The 18,669-nt window shown below is 42.6% G+C and overlaps 2 protein-coding genes across 2 annotated transcripts; both read left to right on the top strand.

The window, feature by feature from the left end:
- Positions 1-89: 89 nt before the first annotated feature.
- Positions 90-7,633, top strand: ahsg1 (alpha-2-HS-glycoprotein 1). The gene is made up of 7 exons (XM_063200873.1): positions 90-371; positions 816-926; positions 1,539-1,623; positions 2,800-2,966; positions 5,367-5,483; positions 5,750-5,824; positions 7,150-7,633. The coding sequence occupies exons 1-7, from the start codon at positions 105-107 to the stop codon at positions 7,579-7,581; spliced, it is 1,254 nt and encodes a 417-aa protein (XP_063056943.1). The 5' UTR covers positions 90-104; the 3' UTR covers positions 7,582-7,633.
- A 5,154-nt stretch (positions 7,634-12,787) lies between these two features.
- Positions 12,788-16,945, top strand: fetub (fetuin B). Its single transcript, XM_063200870.1, has 7 exons — positions 12,788-13,094; positions 13,580-13,693; positions 14,455-14,542; positions 14,807-14,973; positions 15,304-15,417; positions 15,675-15,761; positions 16,040-16,945. The coding sequence occupies exons 1-7, from the start codon at positions 12,894-12,896 to the stop codon at positions 16,817-16,819; spliced, it is 1,551 nt and encodes a 516-aa protein (XP_063056940.1). The 5' UTR covers positions 12,788-12,893; the 3' UTR covers positions 16,820-16,945.
- The last annotated feature ends 1,724 nt before the right edge of the window (positions 16,946-18,669 follow it).

The raw sequence follows: 18,669 nt of genomic DNA, 5'->3' as shown, positions 1-18,669 counted from the left end.
ACCCAAAACATCCCACTGATGTTGTATCGTGCCAGATAGCTGTTTGCTTTCCTCACATTGTTTACTCTCCAGGCAGGCAGAGAGCAGAAGTGTGTATAAATGAGATGTGCGAGGCTCTGCACTGCGCTGTGTCTGTAGCTGTGTTCTTCAGTTCATCCAGCATGATGAGGGGGGTGCTACTGCTGCTGTCCCTCCTGGCCCCAGCCGTGCTGGCTGCCAGCCTGCCCGCTGCGGCCGACAAGCCCTTCACCTGCGCCGAGGAGGACAAGCAGGCGGCGGCGGCCGTGGCCGAGCACTTCATCAACCACCACCACCACCGCGGCTACAAGTTCAAACTCGTCAACATCCTCTCTGCCAAAGTGGAGCAGAAGGTGAGTCGGCTCACAGCCGGAAGACACACAAGAGCTCTCAAGAGGATTTAGTGATGTGCGGATATTGTAGTAGTAATGTGTGGGTGTGTGTGTGTGTGCGTGTGTGTGTGGGTGTGTGTGTGTGTTTGTGCACCTGCATGCACCGTATGTGTGCGTGTGTGGGGTTTTTTTTTTGCGTTACATCATTGTTTACCACGTTTTGGAATATTGCTTTTGAGTATTCAGTTCTGCAACTCGTAAAATCTCTCAGACAGTATTTCATTATAAACCCCCTTTACTCTGATCTATTCTACTCTACTCCACTCTACTCTACTCTGTTCTGCTTTACTCTACTCTACTCTACTCTACTCTACTCTACTCTACTCTACTCTACTCTACTCTACTCCACTCTACTCTACTCTACTCTACTCTACTCTACTCTTTCTTCCACATAACCATTTTAAGGGCACACCCCAATGTCTGCTGCTTTTGGAGCTTTCTTTGGCTGAGACAAAATGCCACATCATTGACCCCAAACCAATGGATAAATGTGAACTGCGGGAGCACAGTGACCATGTAAGTCAGTAACATCAACAACAACAACAACAATAATAATAATAATAATAATAATAATAATAATAATAATAATAATAAGTGTCAGTGCACTTTTTAACATTAAAGGGACACTGTGTGAGATTTTTAGTTGTTTATTAGTTGTTCACTAATGTTACCTTTTTCATGAATACTTATCACCACCATCAAATTCTAAGTATTCATTATGACTGGAAAAATTGCACTTTTCATACATGAAAAGGGGGATCTTCTCCATGGTCTGCCATTTTGAATTTCCAAAAATAGCCATTTTTAGCTGCAAAAATGACTGTACTTGGATCATACTAGAAAATATTTGTTTATTACTTAGTAAACTTTCATGTAAAGATCAAATTTGGCAATAGGCAGCCCAGTTTCAATGAGCAGCATAGTTGCAGTACCTTTTTTGACCATTTCCTGCACAGTGTACCTTTAAGTCAATTTAAGTACATCCAAAGTAATGTATGTAACTTTTTTGTTGTTGTAAGCAAGCTTTGTACATTACGCCCCTTGTGACATTATTTTGCCTGACTGAGCCTGGGCAAACGGCCCAATGTAATCATGAATCCTGTGTGTTTATTGTCTCCTTTAACACAGATGGTGAAATCCAAATGCAGTGTGACTGTCAGTGAGAAAGAGGGGAAGGCCAACGTTGACAAATTCTCTTGCACGACAGAAGCAGGTGAAACAAATTTATTTACTGCATACCGTATATGTGCCCAATATGAAAAAGCAGTACTGCATTTCAGTCCAATCTGAACATGTATTACTAATCTGAATATGTGCACTTCTTCTACACTTTAGTAACAGGCAACAAAACGATTTTATATATCCCACCCTATGCTATGCATTGTGTAGTGACCAAGTAAATATTGAACCCAAGACTGCCAAAGCAATATTACATCACATCACTTTACATTACATACAGTACATTAGATTACATTACATTACATTACTTTAGCCCAAGTTAAGACATTATCAATAGAATATGTGCAGGAGGCCTACAGAGTATACACAGTTGGCCATGCTTGGTTAGTGCGCCTTTATTTGTTTTCAAAGGATGTAGTTTTTGTAGTTTCCAAAATTCATGCTGCCCATTTACAAATGTAATCTTTTTTTATTAGTATTTTCCAGCACCACCAATTTCTAAACAGTGGACTGGGAAAATTACACCTTTCATACATGAAAATGAGGAGCTTCTCCATGTCTGACATTTTCATTTCCAGTATAGACATCTTAAACTTTAAAACTCCATACTTTGGTCAGACAAGTATTAATGAAAAGATCGAATTTGTGAATGTGCTTGCTTGCAATGGACAGCATACTGTAGTTGTAATACATACTTGTACGAAATTCCGAATGGGAAGAATTTCAATTCAAAGTAATGTCATAATACGAACACTAGGTAGTGGTGTTCTATGTACTTTCAATGGGTGGTGTAGATTAAATTCAAAGAAATTCAAGGTAATGGCACCACCTAGTGTTTGAATTATGGCATTATTTTGAATTGAAATTCTTTCCATTCGGAATTTCGTACAAGCCTGCTAGCCACAACCACATAGGGCACAAGAGCAGAGTTTAGCACATACACTGTAGTCAAGTGAATCAAAGGTTAATGTATACGGTAAAACATTGAGGAGAAAGGTCTTTACTAGCTTCTTGAAGACTGAAAGAGATGACCACTGTGAGCCAATGAAAGCTAATGATGCAGAGGTGTCTGTCCAGATTAGCTACACATAATGAGAAATACTTGTGCTATGACTATTGATGATGGCTTACAAACACATGATGGTATTTCCCAAAAAAATCCCCATAATTTATTTCCAAACATTTATTTCCTTTCCCCTACCCTGTACAGACAAGCCAGAGGATATAGCAAGGGTGTGTCCCGACTGCCCAACTCTTATCCCCTTACATGACCCCGAGGGCTTGGAGAGCATCCGTACTGCCCTGCAGAAGTTCAACGATGAAGGAGAACATGGCAGCTTCTTCAGGCTGATGGAGGTTGGCAGGATGACCAGTCAGGTGGGGCATCTTCTCCAATCGCTCCGCAGAGGTCATAGCTTAGCACAGGGCCGGATTGAGACGGAGAAACGGTTTGAGTATTTTGGCATAGACCAGCCCTTCACACCACCCCTTGCTTCTCTATGATATTAAGATTAGGCCACTGCACTGCCTATATTTAAGAACAATGATATTTAAGAACAATGGTCCTTGCCACTTAAGTTGAGGGCTGAAATGCACTCAGAGAGTGCAGACCTCTGCCAAGGAAGCTGTGTGATAGAACATTTGAACTATGTTACACCCAATTTTTATATCTCCAAAACACGGAGCCTCTGGGATGTAATGGTTTTGCGTGTGCCGCGTCGACCGCATCTGCCGCGTTAGGTCTTTCGATTTAACCCGATAACGTTTGAACAGATGGATGACATTTTCCCGGAGTCGGAGTGTTAATGCTGTAGGGTAGGTACATGAACTGATTAGATTTTGGAGGCCAACACTTTCAAAATGGCTGAATTCAAGATGGCTAAAATAAAATTTTAGCCCATAACGTCTGACCGGATGGATGGATTTGTCCCAGATTCGGTGTGATAAGGCCCTAGGGTAGGTGTATGAACAGATTCGATTTTGGAGGCCAAACTTTCAAGATGGCTGAATTCAAGGTGGCTGAGTTTTTGTTTGGCCCATAACTTCTGACCGGATGGATGGATTTGTCCCAGACTTGGTGTGTTAACGCTCTAGGTTCATGACCTGATGAGATTTTGGAGGCCAAATCTTTCAAGATGGCTGAAATCAAGATGGCCGAATTTTAATTTGGTTCCTATACATCCTACCAGATGAATGGATTTGTTCCAGATTTGGTGTGTTGATGCTCTAGGGTAGATACATGAACTGGTTAGATTTTGCAGGCCAACACCTTCAAGATGGCGGAATATTTGTTTGGCTCATAACTTCTGACTGGGTGGATTGATTTGCCCGGCAACACTTTATTTTAATGGTTCTATTACAGTGGATCTACCACATTAGGTACAGTGTAAAACCCAGTGTAACAATATTTAATACCAGTTACACACAAATACATGATGTAAGTACAAAATGGATACATGGTGTTACACTGGTATTACATGGTATGAAATATTGTTTCACTGTTATTACACTGTACCTAATGTGGTAGATCCACTGTAAATAGCCAACCATTAAAATAAAGTGTTAACATTTAAGTCTTTGAGTTTGCACAGCACTGATATATGTATAGATATTAAATGTATTTCTTTTATATTTTGTATTTAATATATAAGTTTATAAATACGTGGACAGGAGTGGTAGGAATGATGGGGGACTGGAAGCATCACGTTACGGGGATCTACCTTCAGCAGTTGGAGGCGACTGCAGGGCCTAGTTTCTATCCCCAGTCTTTCTGCCTTGTTTTTGTGGAGTTAGAAACTGGAATTTCAAAATTTGCCCTATCCCATAATGGTGAAAAATCTTTTTTTAAATTCCTGGATCCAAATCGTGATCCGGATCACCACCAAAATGTAATCAGTTGTTTCTTTTTTTTGCCATTTCCAACAACTGCACTAAATTTAATCTAAATCCGTTCATAAGTAAATTTGAGTTATTGTGCTGACAGACAAACAGACAGACAAACAAACCAACACGACTGAAAACATGACCTCCTTGGTAGAGGTAAATAAACAAACAAACAAAGATATATATATCACCGAACCCAGAGGCCCGTCAACCCACCGAGAAAATGCTCTGTACATGCCAGATGACCACCCTTTGTACAGATGGGTCCGTCGACGGGCCTTTTCACTATTTGGTGAAAAGACTAAAGTAGGCCTACATTATATGACATTGCCAATAGACTTGATCCATGGTCCCTATTATAAATAGGCTGTTACAAGAATGGCAAGGGCCAAATCGTAATGCATTACTAAAGGCACTGTGTAATCAATGACTATGACAACGTTCCACTGGGAGCGTGTGCATTATGGGGACTTGGTCATTACAATTTCGGTGACAGTAGGATTATAAACATAGGCTCTGTGCAAAGGGGATGAAAAGAGACTGGTTTTGAAGCAGTTCAAGTCTAAAAACACATGCAACATTTATCAATACATACAAATATATGATTATCATATAAGAATATGATATTTTATGATAATATAGTATGACGTTATATGATATGACATGGATTTTGTATAAAGATCAACATAAATTTGTTCAATACTTAGGCCTAGAGTTCAGAAAACACTGGATACTGTTCTTTCGTCTTTTTCATTTCTTGCAGCGAACTCCTAGTATTGATCAAGTTTTCCTGCCTTACACCTGCACCTGGACTACCAAAGGCTTGTGCACAAGGACTTCTGTGTACTTTGAAAATACCTTTGTATTTAAAGTAAATGTTTGTTCTTCTTGCAGTTTATGTTCATGGGAATGTCAATCTTTGCTGACTTCGCCATCGTTGAGACAAACTGTTCCTCAAAAGTGAAACCAGAGGAACAGGATAACTGCTTCACACGTTGTGACGATAAAGCTGTGAGTTTTCAGACTATTGTTGTTGTTGTAATTTTGTTTTCACTTCTACAACAGAACTAGAATATTACACTAGAACTATTACATCGCAGATTTATCACTTGACAATACTAGTTGCTCTTTGATCACTTAAAACTTTATGTCCACCTCAACTCCCAGGATATGTTTGCACAATGTGTTTTTTTTTGTGTACACCTCTGATGGTGATGATGAGTAACAGTTGCGGTTATGCCCTCCATCTAATGTTCTTATTCTCGACTCCTTCACAGCGCCATGGACTCTGTGAGTCGACATTAATTGGAAATGGTGAAATAAGCATTGAATGCCAGATATTTGATGTGCAGGTACATTTCCACTCTACTTTAATGTTCATTGTAAATGTTTAAAGTGGGCCTATATTGATAATATAACACGCGTTTAGCTAAGAAACTTAATGGAAAAAACGATGAGTGTTGAAGATAAATGGTAGGCCTATAGAAATTGTAACAACTACCATTTGGCCATTCCTGTAGGAACACAATGCCCTTCACTGGCTATTCTGCCTTCCAACGTGCACTATTGCTTGATTTGCAAGCTAGCGCCCTCGTGTGGAAGGACAAGGAAAAGTAATTGTAGCGCTTTTAAAGGGGGAGTTTCATTATAATGCAGATTTAGTCTCACGCTAGTCTTGGTCAGTACCTCATAACGGCATTTATCGTTCAGCCCTTTCTGACATCTTGCTGGCCATTGTTGTGGGGGCATGGTTTGTTTAGATTTGAAAAAGTATCTTAACATACTCCAAATATCATCCCAAAAGTTATTGCTGTGTTGAAAATTATCATAGCATATCTTGCTGAACCTGTGGCATGATATTTGGTGGGTGTGGTGTGTCATTTTGTTAAGACTGTAAGCAAACCATTCGAATGGCCAGGATCTTGGAAAGGGCTGAACATAAAAAGTCAAGGGTAGTGTGGGCGTGCATGTTGAAATTGGCAAATTAGGGGTGATTGTAGTCTCCCAATCCGACGAACTGCTTTTGCTCAGTCAGCCTTCTCTTTCAGGGCAACCAAAACATGGAATAGTCTACCCAGTAACCTAAAAAGTATTACTGATTATCAGGCCTTCTCAATGGGTGTGAAAAAATGGATATTAACCAACCAGTCTTGTCAACATCAATCATATGTTTTTTAATTCAAAATATGACTCTTACTGTATGCCATTTTAATGTGTGTGTGTGGGTGTGTTCGTGTGTGTGTGTGTGTGTGTGTGTGTGTGTGTGTGTGTGTGTGTGTGTGTGTGTGTGTGTGTGTGTGTGTGTGTGTGTGTGTGTGTGTGTGTGTGTGTGTGGGTATGACCCATGGCCTATGGATGTGCTCATTTGTTTATTTGTTTATGTACTGTATTTTAATATTTGTTTTACCTGTCCCGAGACTGCAGATGGAAATTAACTATATAGCTATAATCTGGCACAAGCCATCTTTTTACTTCTGTAATCAATGTGTATTGTGCATGGTCCCTGCTGAACTAAACTAAATAAACTAAACTAAACTAAGCTAAACTAAACTAAACTAAACTAAACATTAAAATTGAACCTTTCCATGTTACTTCTGATGAGCACAAATTGCTCCTGAAGTCCAGTTATCTTGATGACAGATTTGAACTGATTGTAACTTTTTGTTTTGTTTTGCAGAATGACACAATATTCCACCATCACCCACCACCGGTTGCAGACAACTGCACAAAGCCCCCTTTTCCTCACATGCACCCAGCCAACCACCCGCCGTTCCACCCGCTAGGTGGCCCCGGGATGGCAGCTGCTGGGGCCCGTCCAGGTCCAGCCCCAGGCCAGGGCCCCCCAGGCCCTCCAGGACCTCCTGGTCCCCCAGGGCCACACGCCCGCCCCGGGTCTCATGGACGAGGAGGGCCCCCTCGACACCATGGCAAATTCGGCGCCTTAGGTGATCTACCAGAACAACCTGCCCTGTTCTTCCCTCAGTGTCCGGGCGCTGTGCAAATCCCCCCTAAAATCCACCCCATCTGCCCCTTCCCCCCACCTCCACCTCCTAGCTCTCCCGCACATGGCCATGCCCATGGTCACGGCCCCCCCGTGCCTCCCAGCTAAATCACAATGTCTCCTCTCACCCCCCACCTCCCATTGTTCGTATAGCAGCTTACCGGTAATTGGATTGTAATGAAGATTGTACTGTAACTGCACCGATTCAGCAGCTGTTGTAGAGCATTTGTCTGCACCTCAGAAGTTATCTTGTGAATCCAAGGAAAATGAAACCCAGCTGGCCATGTCAGGGTCCTGTCACTGCTACTACTGCCAATAAATGTGTTTTGTTTAGATATGCTCTGCTTCATTCATTCATTCATTCATTCATTCATTCATTCATTCATTCATTCACGTGGGTGCCGCTAGGGGGGGAAAGAAGTTACAGAGTCTAAGGGTCTTATCTTCTTTCTGTATTTTTTTGTATCTTCAATACATGTACCCGTATATAATAATTATTGGTAGCCTGGCCCCACCCATACTTCCTGTGAAACTGTACATAATTCCACAAACAAGTCAGTTTGGCCTAGCGGTTTATCTCTGCCATTTCAGGGTATCCCAACTTAAGGGAAGTCGATGCACATCCTTGGACGTAACGCAATGATAAACTAAAGAGGGTCATTAGGCCTGTTAGTAATAATTTATGAACTGTTTCGTTTTCAAGGCCAAGAAAAGTAGGCAAAATGTTTTGTGCATTGACAAGTTCCGGCTACTTTGCCTCTGCAGCCTTCATCAGAGGTGTCTTGTGATGATGTTCGTGATGTTTATAGGTATAAATGGCCATCCGGGTACTTTTTTCGTGAATGAGCAGTGCGCCCCTTTTTGGAACCAAATGTCACATTAACTTACACGCAACATCGGCTAAATTAACGGCCTAAATTAACACTGTCCATGCTTCAACCACGGCTGTTTGGCTATATTATTTGAGCAGCTGGCATGTTGAGCGTGAACAACGCTTGTCTACAGGTCCTTGTCTTTCGTTTATTCTTTCCCAACGCCAGCAATTGGCTTGGATTGGCTTATTCCCCAATGTTTTCCCCCAAAAAGGGGCGTAATGCACACGGCACATGTCACGCCGTTTATCCGTAGGCTATGTGTGATTTGCCATCCCATAAACCATCACAGCAACAGGTGACACCCAGGGCCGTAACCAAAAATGTTAAAATACCAAGGTCAAATACTGCATGCTGTACTGCATACCGTACATTTAAAATGACTCAAACACTTCAGTCAAACTCTTAAGTTTGTTTTCATTAATCACTGTCTTGAGGATAAATACACATATAATATACAGATTGAATTCATAATTGTTGATCATATATCGATTTTCATCATCGATAAATTTTATATTACTGAAAAAAATACAGAGGACATGACCTCTGTGACGTCATTAGTAGTTATGGCCATGGTGACACCGCTGATGCAGAGGCAAAGTAGGCAGGTATAGCACAGTGTGATGATGTTAGTGACAGCTCCAATGAGCGGAGTTTACTGTAAATTGGTTTACATCACAACGTATACATATACATATGTCATTGAAATGAGTGGTGCGATAGGTTATGGCTGTGTCCAAAGCCAGTAGATAAACCCTCACATTATAGACCAGTAGTTCCCAAACTGGGGGTCAGGACCCCTAGGTGGGGCACGAATCAACAGCAGGGGATGCAGAGAGAAGGGACTGCATAAATCCTTGAATGTATGCTTTCATATAGTATAACCATTCCATATATTGGATAATAACCGTATTCACATGTACAGTTCATGTATTTGTGCTTTTCCTGTGAATTTCACATTAAAATTAAGCTCTTGTGTGCGACTCCTTTACTTTTTCTTGAATTACTTTTTTGGAATTGCGCACCGAGCGAAATTCTCCAAAAGACAAAGCCATGGACGCCACCTTCCCCAATTCTACCTGATGTTTGGGAATGACCACATCAACATCTCAATGAGGTGATTTAGAGACTTAATTATTTGAGTTAGGTAAACACCTTAACAAATCATTTGATGTTACAAGCGTCATTAAAAGGCAAATGAAGGCTGCGTCCCCCGTCTGTGGGCAAAAAACTAAACTTGCCAACCATCAGATCCATCACCATTTACAAATTTGATCTTTTCACAAACATTTACTAAGGAATAAACAAATATTTACTGGTCTGACCAAGTACAGTACATTTTGCAGCCAAAGATGTCTATAATAACTAATTCAAAATGGTAGGCAGAATATCCCACTATTCATGCATGAAACGTGTAAAATGCCAAGCTAAGTTACAGAGGTGGGAGTGCTAATTAACCACAATTTACAGAAAATAGAAATAGAAACACTGAAAAAGAAAAATTGATTGAAATGGCTACACAGCATATATGTGGGTTTCAAACAAAAACAGTGTGTCTAAACTATCCACGCTCTGAATAATATCATGGAAATGTTCCCCCATGTGAGGAGGACATTGAATATATTGTATTTTGGGGGGGCTGATTTGCTCAACCATTGCGATGATAAGCTTACAAACATAGTCAAAGTCCACATGGGTCTCCTGGATTGCTCCCACTAAAGATCAATGTGTTCTGCAGTGAGACGTGTTCCACTATATCCATAGGTGCTCAGCTGTCCCACTGACTCAGCACAAATACTGTCTGCTCACAACACAAGTGGAATAAACTAGAGATGTACAGGATCCAAGATCCGGTTCCGGATCCGGCAGGATAATAGGGTTTTTCAGACTATCCGGATCCAGCAGGATCTTAAGCAGTGGATCCGGTATCTGGCAGCTACCTAAAAACCATGATCTGGGGCATCTCCACTTTTTACGTAGCCTAGGCTTTTCAGTCAGTCTTTCACAACCCCAATCGCTGCATGGAGTGAAAGCCCTTTGGAAGCGGCCATTGAAGGCAGTGTGGCAGTAAGCCAATGAGTCTTAAAAATAGTTTTCGCCAACGTAATAAAAAGGGCCCACGTGTGTGTATGTGTTTCAACCCTTTCGTAGGATCTGGTATCCGGTTCCGGATCCGGCAGGATCTTAAGCAGTGGATCCGGTATCCGGCAGGATCCTAAAAATCAGGATCCGGTGCATCTCTAGAATAAACACGCAGCTGATCACATGGTCTTTCATTGACAGACTTCAAAAATATGACTCAGCCATCACACCATGCCTGTTGTGAGTTGTCACTCAGTCCATCATTCATTGGACACAATGAGTGTACACAGTACACAGCTATGTTTAACTCATTTTAATGTAACCAGGGATGCTGATGTTTTTGGTTGATCTTTGGGGATTGGGGGATCGTAACCCTGATGTGACCCCCTGGCAACTGGTTCATTGCTTTAACCCAGGGGTGTCAAAAGTCAAATTGACTGAGGGTCAAAATCAAAATCTGAAACAAAGTCGCGGGCCAATCTCAATATTTGTTTTTTTTTTTTAAATGTAGCCTACTTACTTAAATTGTGCATGCACGTAATGCTCATAATTAAATTTTACACACACTCCTTCCCATTATACAGCTTTGTGCCTGTACTATTATGTTGCAAATGAGTGTGAGCTGTTTCATTGGCCTGGCCCCACCCATATTCCTGTGACACACCAAATTTCATGTTCGAGTCTTATATACAATAATGGTGTGTGGGGGCCAACTGTAATACACATTTGAAATGCCAAATAATATGACTCTGCGGGCCAGAGTTTGACATGCCTGCTTTAACCACCAGACCACTGCTGCCCTGGTTTTATGGGCACTAATAAGAAATGCTACTCTATGCACTGTTTACTGTATATAACAGCAATTTAGGGTGAGTTCAGGTAAATTGGGCCACTTTTTTGCATATAAGTAAATGGAAAAAGTGGCCTACTTCACCCCCTATATTAAATAAAACCAAGGTAATATAACTCAATGGTTTAATGGTTTTCATTTAACTTGATCTCGGTTTAAGTAGGATTGAGAAAACATGCTCTAGAACACATTTTAGGCCATACGTTAGGGTCTTCAAAAGTACGATTTCAAGTTCAATATATTGATCGTGAGAAAGACCCCAAACTTTGCAACCACAGATGACCTCTCTGGCTCCTGCTGACTCTTGGTGGTTGTTTTGCAATGTACACCTGTGACATAACCACATGCGGCCCACCACTTCTTAGTACAGAGGCCAGGCTCTGTTGAACTGTTCATGTAGTATACTGTCCCAAAGCAGCAGGGGCGGAGCTATAGGGGGGGCGAGCAGGGCACTCGCCCCTGGGCCCAGGGCCCTTCCGTATTGGTGCTGGAGGCCCTATTGTGAGCTTGGCAAGCTGTATAGGGGGCCCTATAAGTGTCTTGCCCTGGGGCCTTGTGTGCAATTGTTCCGCCACTGCAAAGCAGCACTGATATGCACGGAAGCCAACGGGGGACAAAGGGGTCCGTTCTCCCGGGCCCAGGGAGAGAGGGGGGCCAGAATTGGGCCCTTCTTACATTTTATGTATTGGGCCAGGGGGGACCCTTTCAGATGACTTTGTCCCAGACTTGGCCAAGGCTGTCGGTGACTCTTCTGCTTATAGACAGTGTTGATGTTGAGTGTTGTGAAAGTTGCCATTTAATCCTCTGTGTTTTGATATTTCAATGACAGGCAATCACTGCATGATGTTGAAGAACATTTACATACAAGAACTGATGCCATCAATGGTTGTGCCACCAATACTGTTAGCCATCAACTGCTGCCATTATCTACAGGGAGCATGGGGTGAAGATAAGACCAGCCCTTAAAGGCTCATCGCTCTCTAAAGCGAAACCAAAACAAAAGGATTATTTCTTAGATTAGAATAAACTGTCACTGTTTTTAATGATGGGCATGGCTGATTACAACGGCTGAAACAAAAAGCCCTTAAATCCATGTCATAATCCCACTCCCCAATGGCAGGCTCAGCATTCTACACCAGTACAGCCCAAAGCACACCCCATATCAACCCCCTCTACCCCACCGCACCACGCTTGTTTACCGGACTCCTCTATTGTCCTCTGTCTGGACGGCCTGTTGAGGACCTGAATAGTTTAGACAAGGGCTTGATTGTGCTGCTGATTAAATAATGCTTGACCAGCCCCTCACCCAGACAGAGAAAGATGGAGAAGAAAAAGGAGGCCGGGGGGAGAAGGGTGGGGGGTGGTCGTGTTTACTGGTCGAGATCAAGAGATCAAGGGTGCTCCTGCTGCTGCTGCCGCTGGGGTAGAGAGGGGAGGCTAGGTGGGTGGGTGTGTGGCTGTGTGGGTGGGTGTGTGTTTGGGTGGCCTGTATAAAAGCAGCGACCACTCTCTCTACTGTCAGCAGTGCATCCTCGGCAGCAAGGGAGGTAGTGCTCGAGTGTTTGTGTAGTGCGTGTGTTGTTGTTGTTGTTGTTGTGTGACAAAGAAGCTCACCCATGATGCAGAGTGGCCTGTTGCTGCTGGCCCTGGTGGCCGGAGCGTTGTCCGCCCCTGTGGACGTGCCGAGCCCTGCCAAATGCAAAGACGCCGTGGTGATGGGGGCGGCCGAACAGGCCCTGGCCAAGATCAACGCAGACCGCAAGGAGGGCTACACCTTCGCACTCAACAGCGTGGCCAACGCTCACATGATGGAGCACGTGAGTATTCAGACATACAGTACAGCCACACTGCCCTAAAAAGCCAGAAGGCAGTAAAATAAATAGAATAAGTTAAAATAAAATTATTGATCTGCAAAGAATCTACTAGGGCTGGACAACAGCATCATTTTAAAATCATCATACTCAGTTCAGAGTTATGAACAGTTACTGCTTTTTTTGCTTTATATGACAGCACAGTAGTTTTTTTTTATTTAAAGTGCAGCACAGTATAGTATGTCAGAATACATTTCATGGATGTAATGAAAAATAATGACGGACCTCTACTTTTAAAAAGTGTTATTTCATTGATTATTGCTGGGCTTTACCCCAATTCCACTTCTGGAAAAAATTACACTAAATGTAGATACTTTGTTTGATGTTGGATTGTGTTTGTGTTTCATTATTTCATATTGTGTATGTAACAGTAAAACAAGCAAAAAAAAAAAAAAAAAACGTTAATTCCATTGTTTTGTTTCGTAACCCAGGGAGCCAATGGCATTGTCTTTTATCTGACCCTGGATGTAGAAGAGACCCAGTGCCACGTGCTCAGCAAGAAGAGCCCCAAGGACTGTCCCGTCAGAGAGGACTCCGATGTCCCTGTGAGAACCAACTTCCTTAAAAGTTTAAACAAACCAAACTCAGTGTTGGGGAGACATTGAATACATGTATTCAGATTATAGTATTCAGAGTACAAATTATGATTCAATTCAATTCAAGTTCTGTTAATTTAAGTGTGAGATCGCCATGATTATGATTTCGAAACACTGTGCAGGCAAAGGTCATCATGACATACGTCACAAGAATGATCTGGAATAAAGGGCAGACACACACACATCTGAGCAATGAATTTGGTTACAAACTAGTACAACTACAAACTACTTTTGAGGCATATTATTCTGTGAACTGTATGGGAATACATTTTAAAAACACTGACATTACTGCAATAAACAGTGCGGATATATTTATAGCTATTAATTATACACACACACACACATACACACATACACACATACATACATACATACATACATACATACATACATACATACATACATACATACATAAATACATACATACATACATACATACATACTGTACATACAGTAATTTTGCATAGTGATTTTATAAAACGCAAGAAAAATTGAGTCATGTGGCTTAATGTGAAGACAATGGAATGATACAAATGAGGTTTGATTTCATTGCAGAACAAAGGGTGACCAACTATAATGTATTAGTGTCTCATTCTTCTGAAATGATAGTATTTTCTCACATAATGGTACAAGTTCAGCATTCCGGTTTTTATTAGTGCTTGTGTTTTTTTGTAGTAAACCAAACATTTGTTTTCTTCTCCTCCCACCAGATGTATGGCCAGTGCAAAGCTGCTATTTTCATGAACAGACCTGCGAGGGTGGTTCGTCTCTACAAATACTCCTGCACCATCAGGCCAGGTACGGAACTCCTCAGAAAACGCACACACACGCATGCACACACACGCACGCACGCACGCACGCACGCGGCAAAATAGTTTACACAAGACACAGGCACGCATGCACACTCACACATACACACACACCACAACACATGGCAAAATCAAGACATGCATGCACATGCACACACAAACATACCCCCCCACACACACACACACACGCACAAATTATTGTTGAGTATTAAGACCAAAAATACTTACTGCATTTGTCTTTTACTTTCCACAGTTCCAGCCCCCAAAATAGCTGAGATATGCCCTGACTGCCCTACTGAAACCGACCTCAACGGCGAAGAGATCTTGAAGACCATGAACATGGGCATGGAGAAGTTCAACAAGGAGGGTGGACTGTCCAACTTCTTTGTTCCCATGAACGTAACCAAGGCAACCTACTCGGTAGGTACAGTATACAGAAGAATCAGCTAATTAACACAGAATAGAATGCCCTTTATTGTCACTATTCGCAGGTACAATTTATGTACACCATACACACACAATTCACAATGTAATTGAAAGCACTCACTTCTGTGCACGGATATTGTACATTAAAGTGATATAGGCCTACTGTACAATACAATGGACCATTCACAAAAAGATATATATTGTATATGTATATTCTATATATGGCATCTGAAATATATATAGGCCTACGTAAATATGGCATCTGAATTGAGACTGTTCATTTTCAATTGATTTATTGTTTTGATGTCCTCTTTGTTGGGCTAGTCTGGCATGGCCACATTCTACAATGTTGAGTTCACCATCCAAGAGACATCCTGCGCCAACACCACTGACCTGGCAGACATTGCCAAGTGTGAGGTCATGACCTGCGAATTCGCTGTAAGTGTTTTAACATTTTCAAACTTTAAACTGTGTAGGCTTGTGCCTCCTCATTGAACAATTGTGGGCAGCAATTTATTTAGCAGACCCTTACATGTAACACAACATGTATACTTACACAAGACCTACATTAAACTCATTTTTTTTATAGGGAAATTAATTGCATAATGAAGAGCCCTTTATTACACTGTATGTAATTGATGCACTGGATAACGTAAAACATCTCTCTCTCTCTCTCCCTCCCTCTCTCTCTGTAGCACAAGGGACTGTGCAAAGCCTCCCACAGCCATGCCCCAACTGGCGATGAGGATATCACTGTCGAATGTGAGATCTTTGAACCAGAGGTAAACAATTCTCAGAATATCACTCTCAACTGAGCTCTGTCTTCAACATGAGCAGTTCAGCTTTTATTGACTGTAGTGTGCGGTTCAAAGGGTAAAATATATATTGATGGGTCAGAAGGGCTGTTCAGCAGCTGGCTGTGATATGTTGTGTTTAATGACACTTCACAAGCAGCTGGGACTAATAGTAATAATAATAAGCATTGTGTTATGGTGCACAATGTTGAAGTTATCCGTGCCAAAATAAATAAATAAAATGTGTTTTGTGTTTTGGTCCGCAGGCTGCCGACAACGAGAAAGTGAAACACCAGCAGGGGGCCGAACTTGACCACAGCCACACCGCCTCCATGACCGACCGCAGTCTGAACCACGACCACGAGCACGACCACACGGCCCCACACAAGCACTCGCACTCGCACGTCGGCCACACCCACGAGCACAGCCACGGCCCCGGCCTCACCCACACCCACGAGCACAGCCACGGCCACGGCCACGATCACGCCCACGACGGACACGAGGAAGGCCACTCCCACCACCACACGCACGAGCACGGCCAGGGCCACGGGCACGCCCACTCGCACGACCACGCACACGACCACGACCATGTGCACGCCCACCACGTGAAGGCCCACGACCACAGCCAGGACAAGGGGTCCAACGTGCACCACAAGTACGCACACGGGCACGAGGAGACACATGACCATGACCACGAGCTGGCCCTCGACCACGAGCACAAGCACCAGCACCTGCACGAGCATGAGCACCACCATCACCACCACGACCATGACCATGACCACAAGGTGGCCTACAAGCCTCAGGGGATGGTCATCACCGTGGCCTCCATGGACAAGCCCATGATCATGCCTTCCTTCCCCGACCAGCCCGCTGGAGAGACCCCCACCACCCTGGAGCTGCGTCCCGACCCAGACATCCCCGGTGAGAGGGAGCCCGTGATCAAGCCCTACCCCACCACGCGCTCTGCAGAGTGCCCCCTCGAGATCAAGGACGCCAGGCTGGTCAACCAGATGTTTACCCAGGATCCTCTGTTTAAACTCGCATGAGTTGAATCATGTACATCTATTTTAAGGGAATAATAATAATGGACTATCGTGTCTATAGGCTGCAAGTGTACTGTACCAAGTGATGAAAGTGTGTTGTGAAATAAAGTTGGGTTGAAGAATGCTTCATTTGGACTGTTTTCTTATTTTCCAATAAGTCTGTATGTGACAGCTGTTGTTTTCGTGGTCTACCATTTTATTTACTATGGGTATTATAATTTAAAGAATAATCAAATAAACCAAACGCAGTACGACCAGTACACCAGTCAGGTTGTTTATTGTACTTCTCATTCTGGTCATGGAATGGCTTTTCTTTTGGAGAAAAAAATGGTTGCTCATTTAAAGGTTTTAACTAAATATTAAGTTGCTGACTTGTTCACCTGAGAAATTACCAAATATATGTTTTGGAACTTCAATATGCACACATGTCTTTTTATGCATGACACGTTTGTTAGTCTCTGAATAAAAGATATGCTGTGTTTACAGGTGATCACTGGTGAGACTGCACTAAGTTTTGTTTTAGTGCATCTTGTGTATCCTTCTATGGATAATATGAGGAGATGGAATATGGAAAATATGAGGCACACACAAGCATGTGTCGAAAACGTAGCCTGATTATCATGACTTTCAAATCTGTTCGAGAGCCGAAGGTGTTGCGTCACTGCGAAGGTGGAACGGAACGTCGGTATCGAAAACTATATTTGTATAACATATTGCATAACCTAACATTCACAACGGTACAGATAGGGCTGCAAACAACTAGCCTGATTATCATCCACGTTCAAATCTTTTCGAGACTTGGTCTGACCAATAGCATAACAATTAACATTTCCCAAACGGCATGGTTGACCCTCCTCCCTTGGTTTGCTTATGGTTGTTTGCTTACCGACAAAGTGAGAGGAATTCCCTTATTTTCGAGAACTCAGAAAGTACTTGCATTGCTCTTGACCTAACTAGTTGCAACGCTGACAGTGTTACGTCACTAGGAGGGCACAGCCTGGCTAGCAAACAACCACATTGACGTTTCAAATCAGGTGGCCACCAATCCATGTCTCTGTCCTACAATTTTGGAAAAATACAATGTTATGTAAGTGCCGAACACACCCATGCACCCACCTACTCTCTCTCTCTCTCTCTCTCTCTCTCTCTCTCTCTCTCTCTCTCTCTCTCTCTCTCTCTCTCTCTCTCTCTCTCTCTCTCTCTCTCTCTCTCTCTCTCACACACACACACACACACACACACACACACACACACACACACACACACACACACACACACACACACACACACACACACACACACACAGAGTCTGTTCTGTTGTCTCTTCCTTTCTCCCTTTCTTGCTCTCTCTCTCTTTAACACATCCACACCCTCACACACAAACAGGGCCACTGACAGCTTTGGCAAGAACCACCTCCACTTCCACCTCCACACGTGAAACGTGGCTGATAAATAAATTATGTACTTCCGTGAAATACATTTTGTCTAAATTAATAGATTAATGCTTAGTCAGTGGAATCTTTCATCTGCCATTTACGAACAATGAAGTAAATTTAGGTCGCCCCAGAAAGTTGCAACTTTGAACATAGGTTGTGTGACGTCTCCAAATGTGTTACTTTTCTAAGCTTGTGTAGTATCGGATGCGATGCCATGTTACTGCTTGTGTGTTTGGGGTGCCTTGAATTTTTTCATGAATTGAAAGGCTGCCTCGCCTGAAAAAAGGTTGAGAAACACTGCTCTAAGGTAATGGCCTTAAATGCTTCTTGGATACCCAGGTTAATTTCCCAAATCTACCCCGTCGCGCTCTAATGCACATCTCCCGTCTCCTCTCATACTGCTCTGTCATACACTAA

The sequence above is a fragment of the Engraulis encrasicolus genome, chromosome 6, assembly GCF_034702125.1.
Source record: "Engraulis encrasicolus isolate BLACKSEA-1 chromosome 6, IST_EnEncr_1.0, whole genome shotgun sequence".
NCBI classification, from domain to species: domain Eukaryota; kingdom Metazoa; phylum Chordata; class Actinopteri; order Clupeiformes; family Engraulidae; genus Engraulis; species Engraulis encrasicolus.
Note: the sequence above shows the minus strand (reverse complement) of the source record. Positions and strands in the feature narration are given on the sequence as shown.

Coding starts and splice junctions, on each gene's coding strand:
- ahsg1 (XM_063200873.1), top strand. CDS start 105: ATGTGCGAGGCTCTGCACTGCGCTGTGTCTGTAGCTGTGTTCTTCAGT. Junction 2,967..5,366: donor TTGGCAGGATGACCAGTCAG/GTGGGGCATCTT, acceptor TTCTTCTTGCAG/TTTATGTTCATGGGAATGTC. Junction 5,484..5,749: donor CACGTTGTGACGATAAAGCT/GTGAGTTTTCAG, acceptor ACTCCTTCACAG/CGCCATGGACTCTGTGAGTC.
- fetub (XM_063200870.1), top strand. CDS start 12,894: ATGATGCAGAGTGGCCTGTTGCTGCTGGCCCTGGTGGCCGGAGCGTTG. Junction 13,095..13,579: donor ACGCTCACATGATGGAGCAC/GTGAGTATTCAG, acceptor TTCGTAACCCAG/GGAGCCAATGGCATTGTCTT. Junction 14,543..14,806: donor CTCCTGCACCATCAGGCCAG/GTACGGAACTCC, acceptor TACTTTCCACAG/TTCCAGCCCCCAAAATAGCT.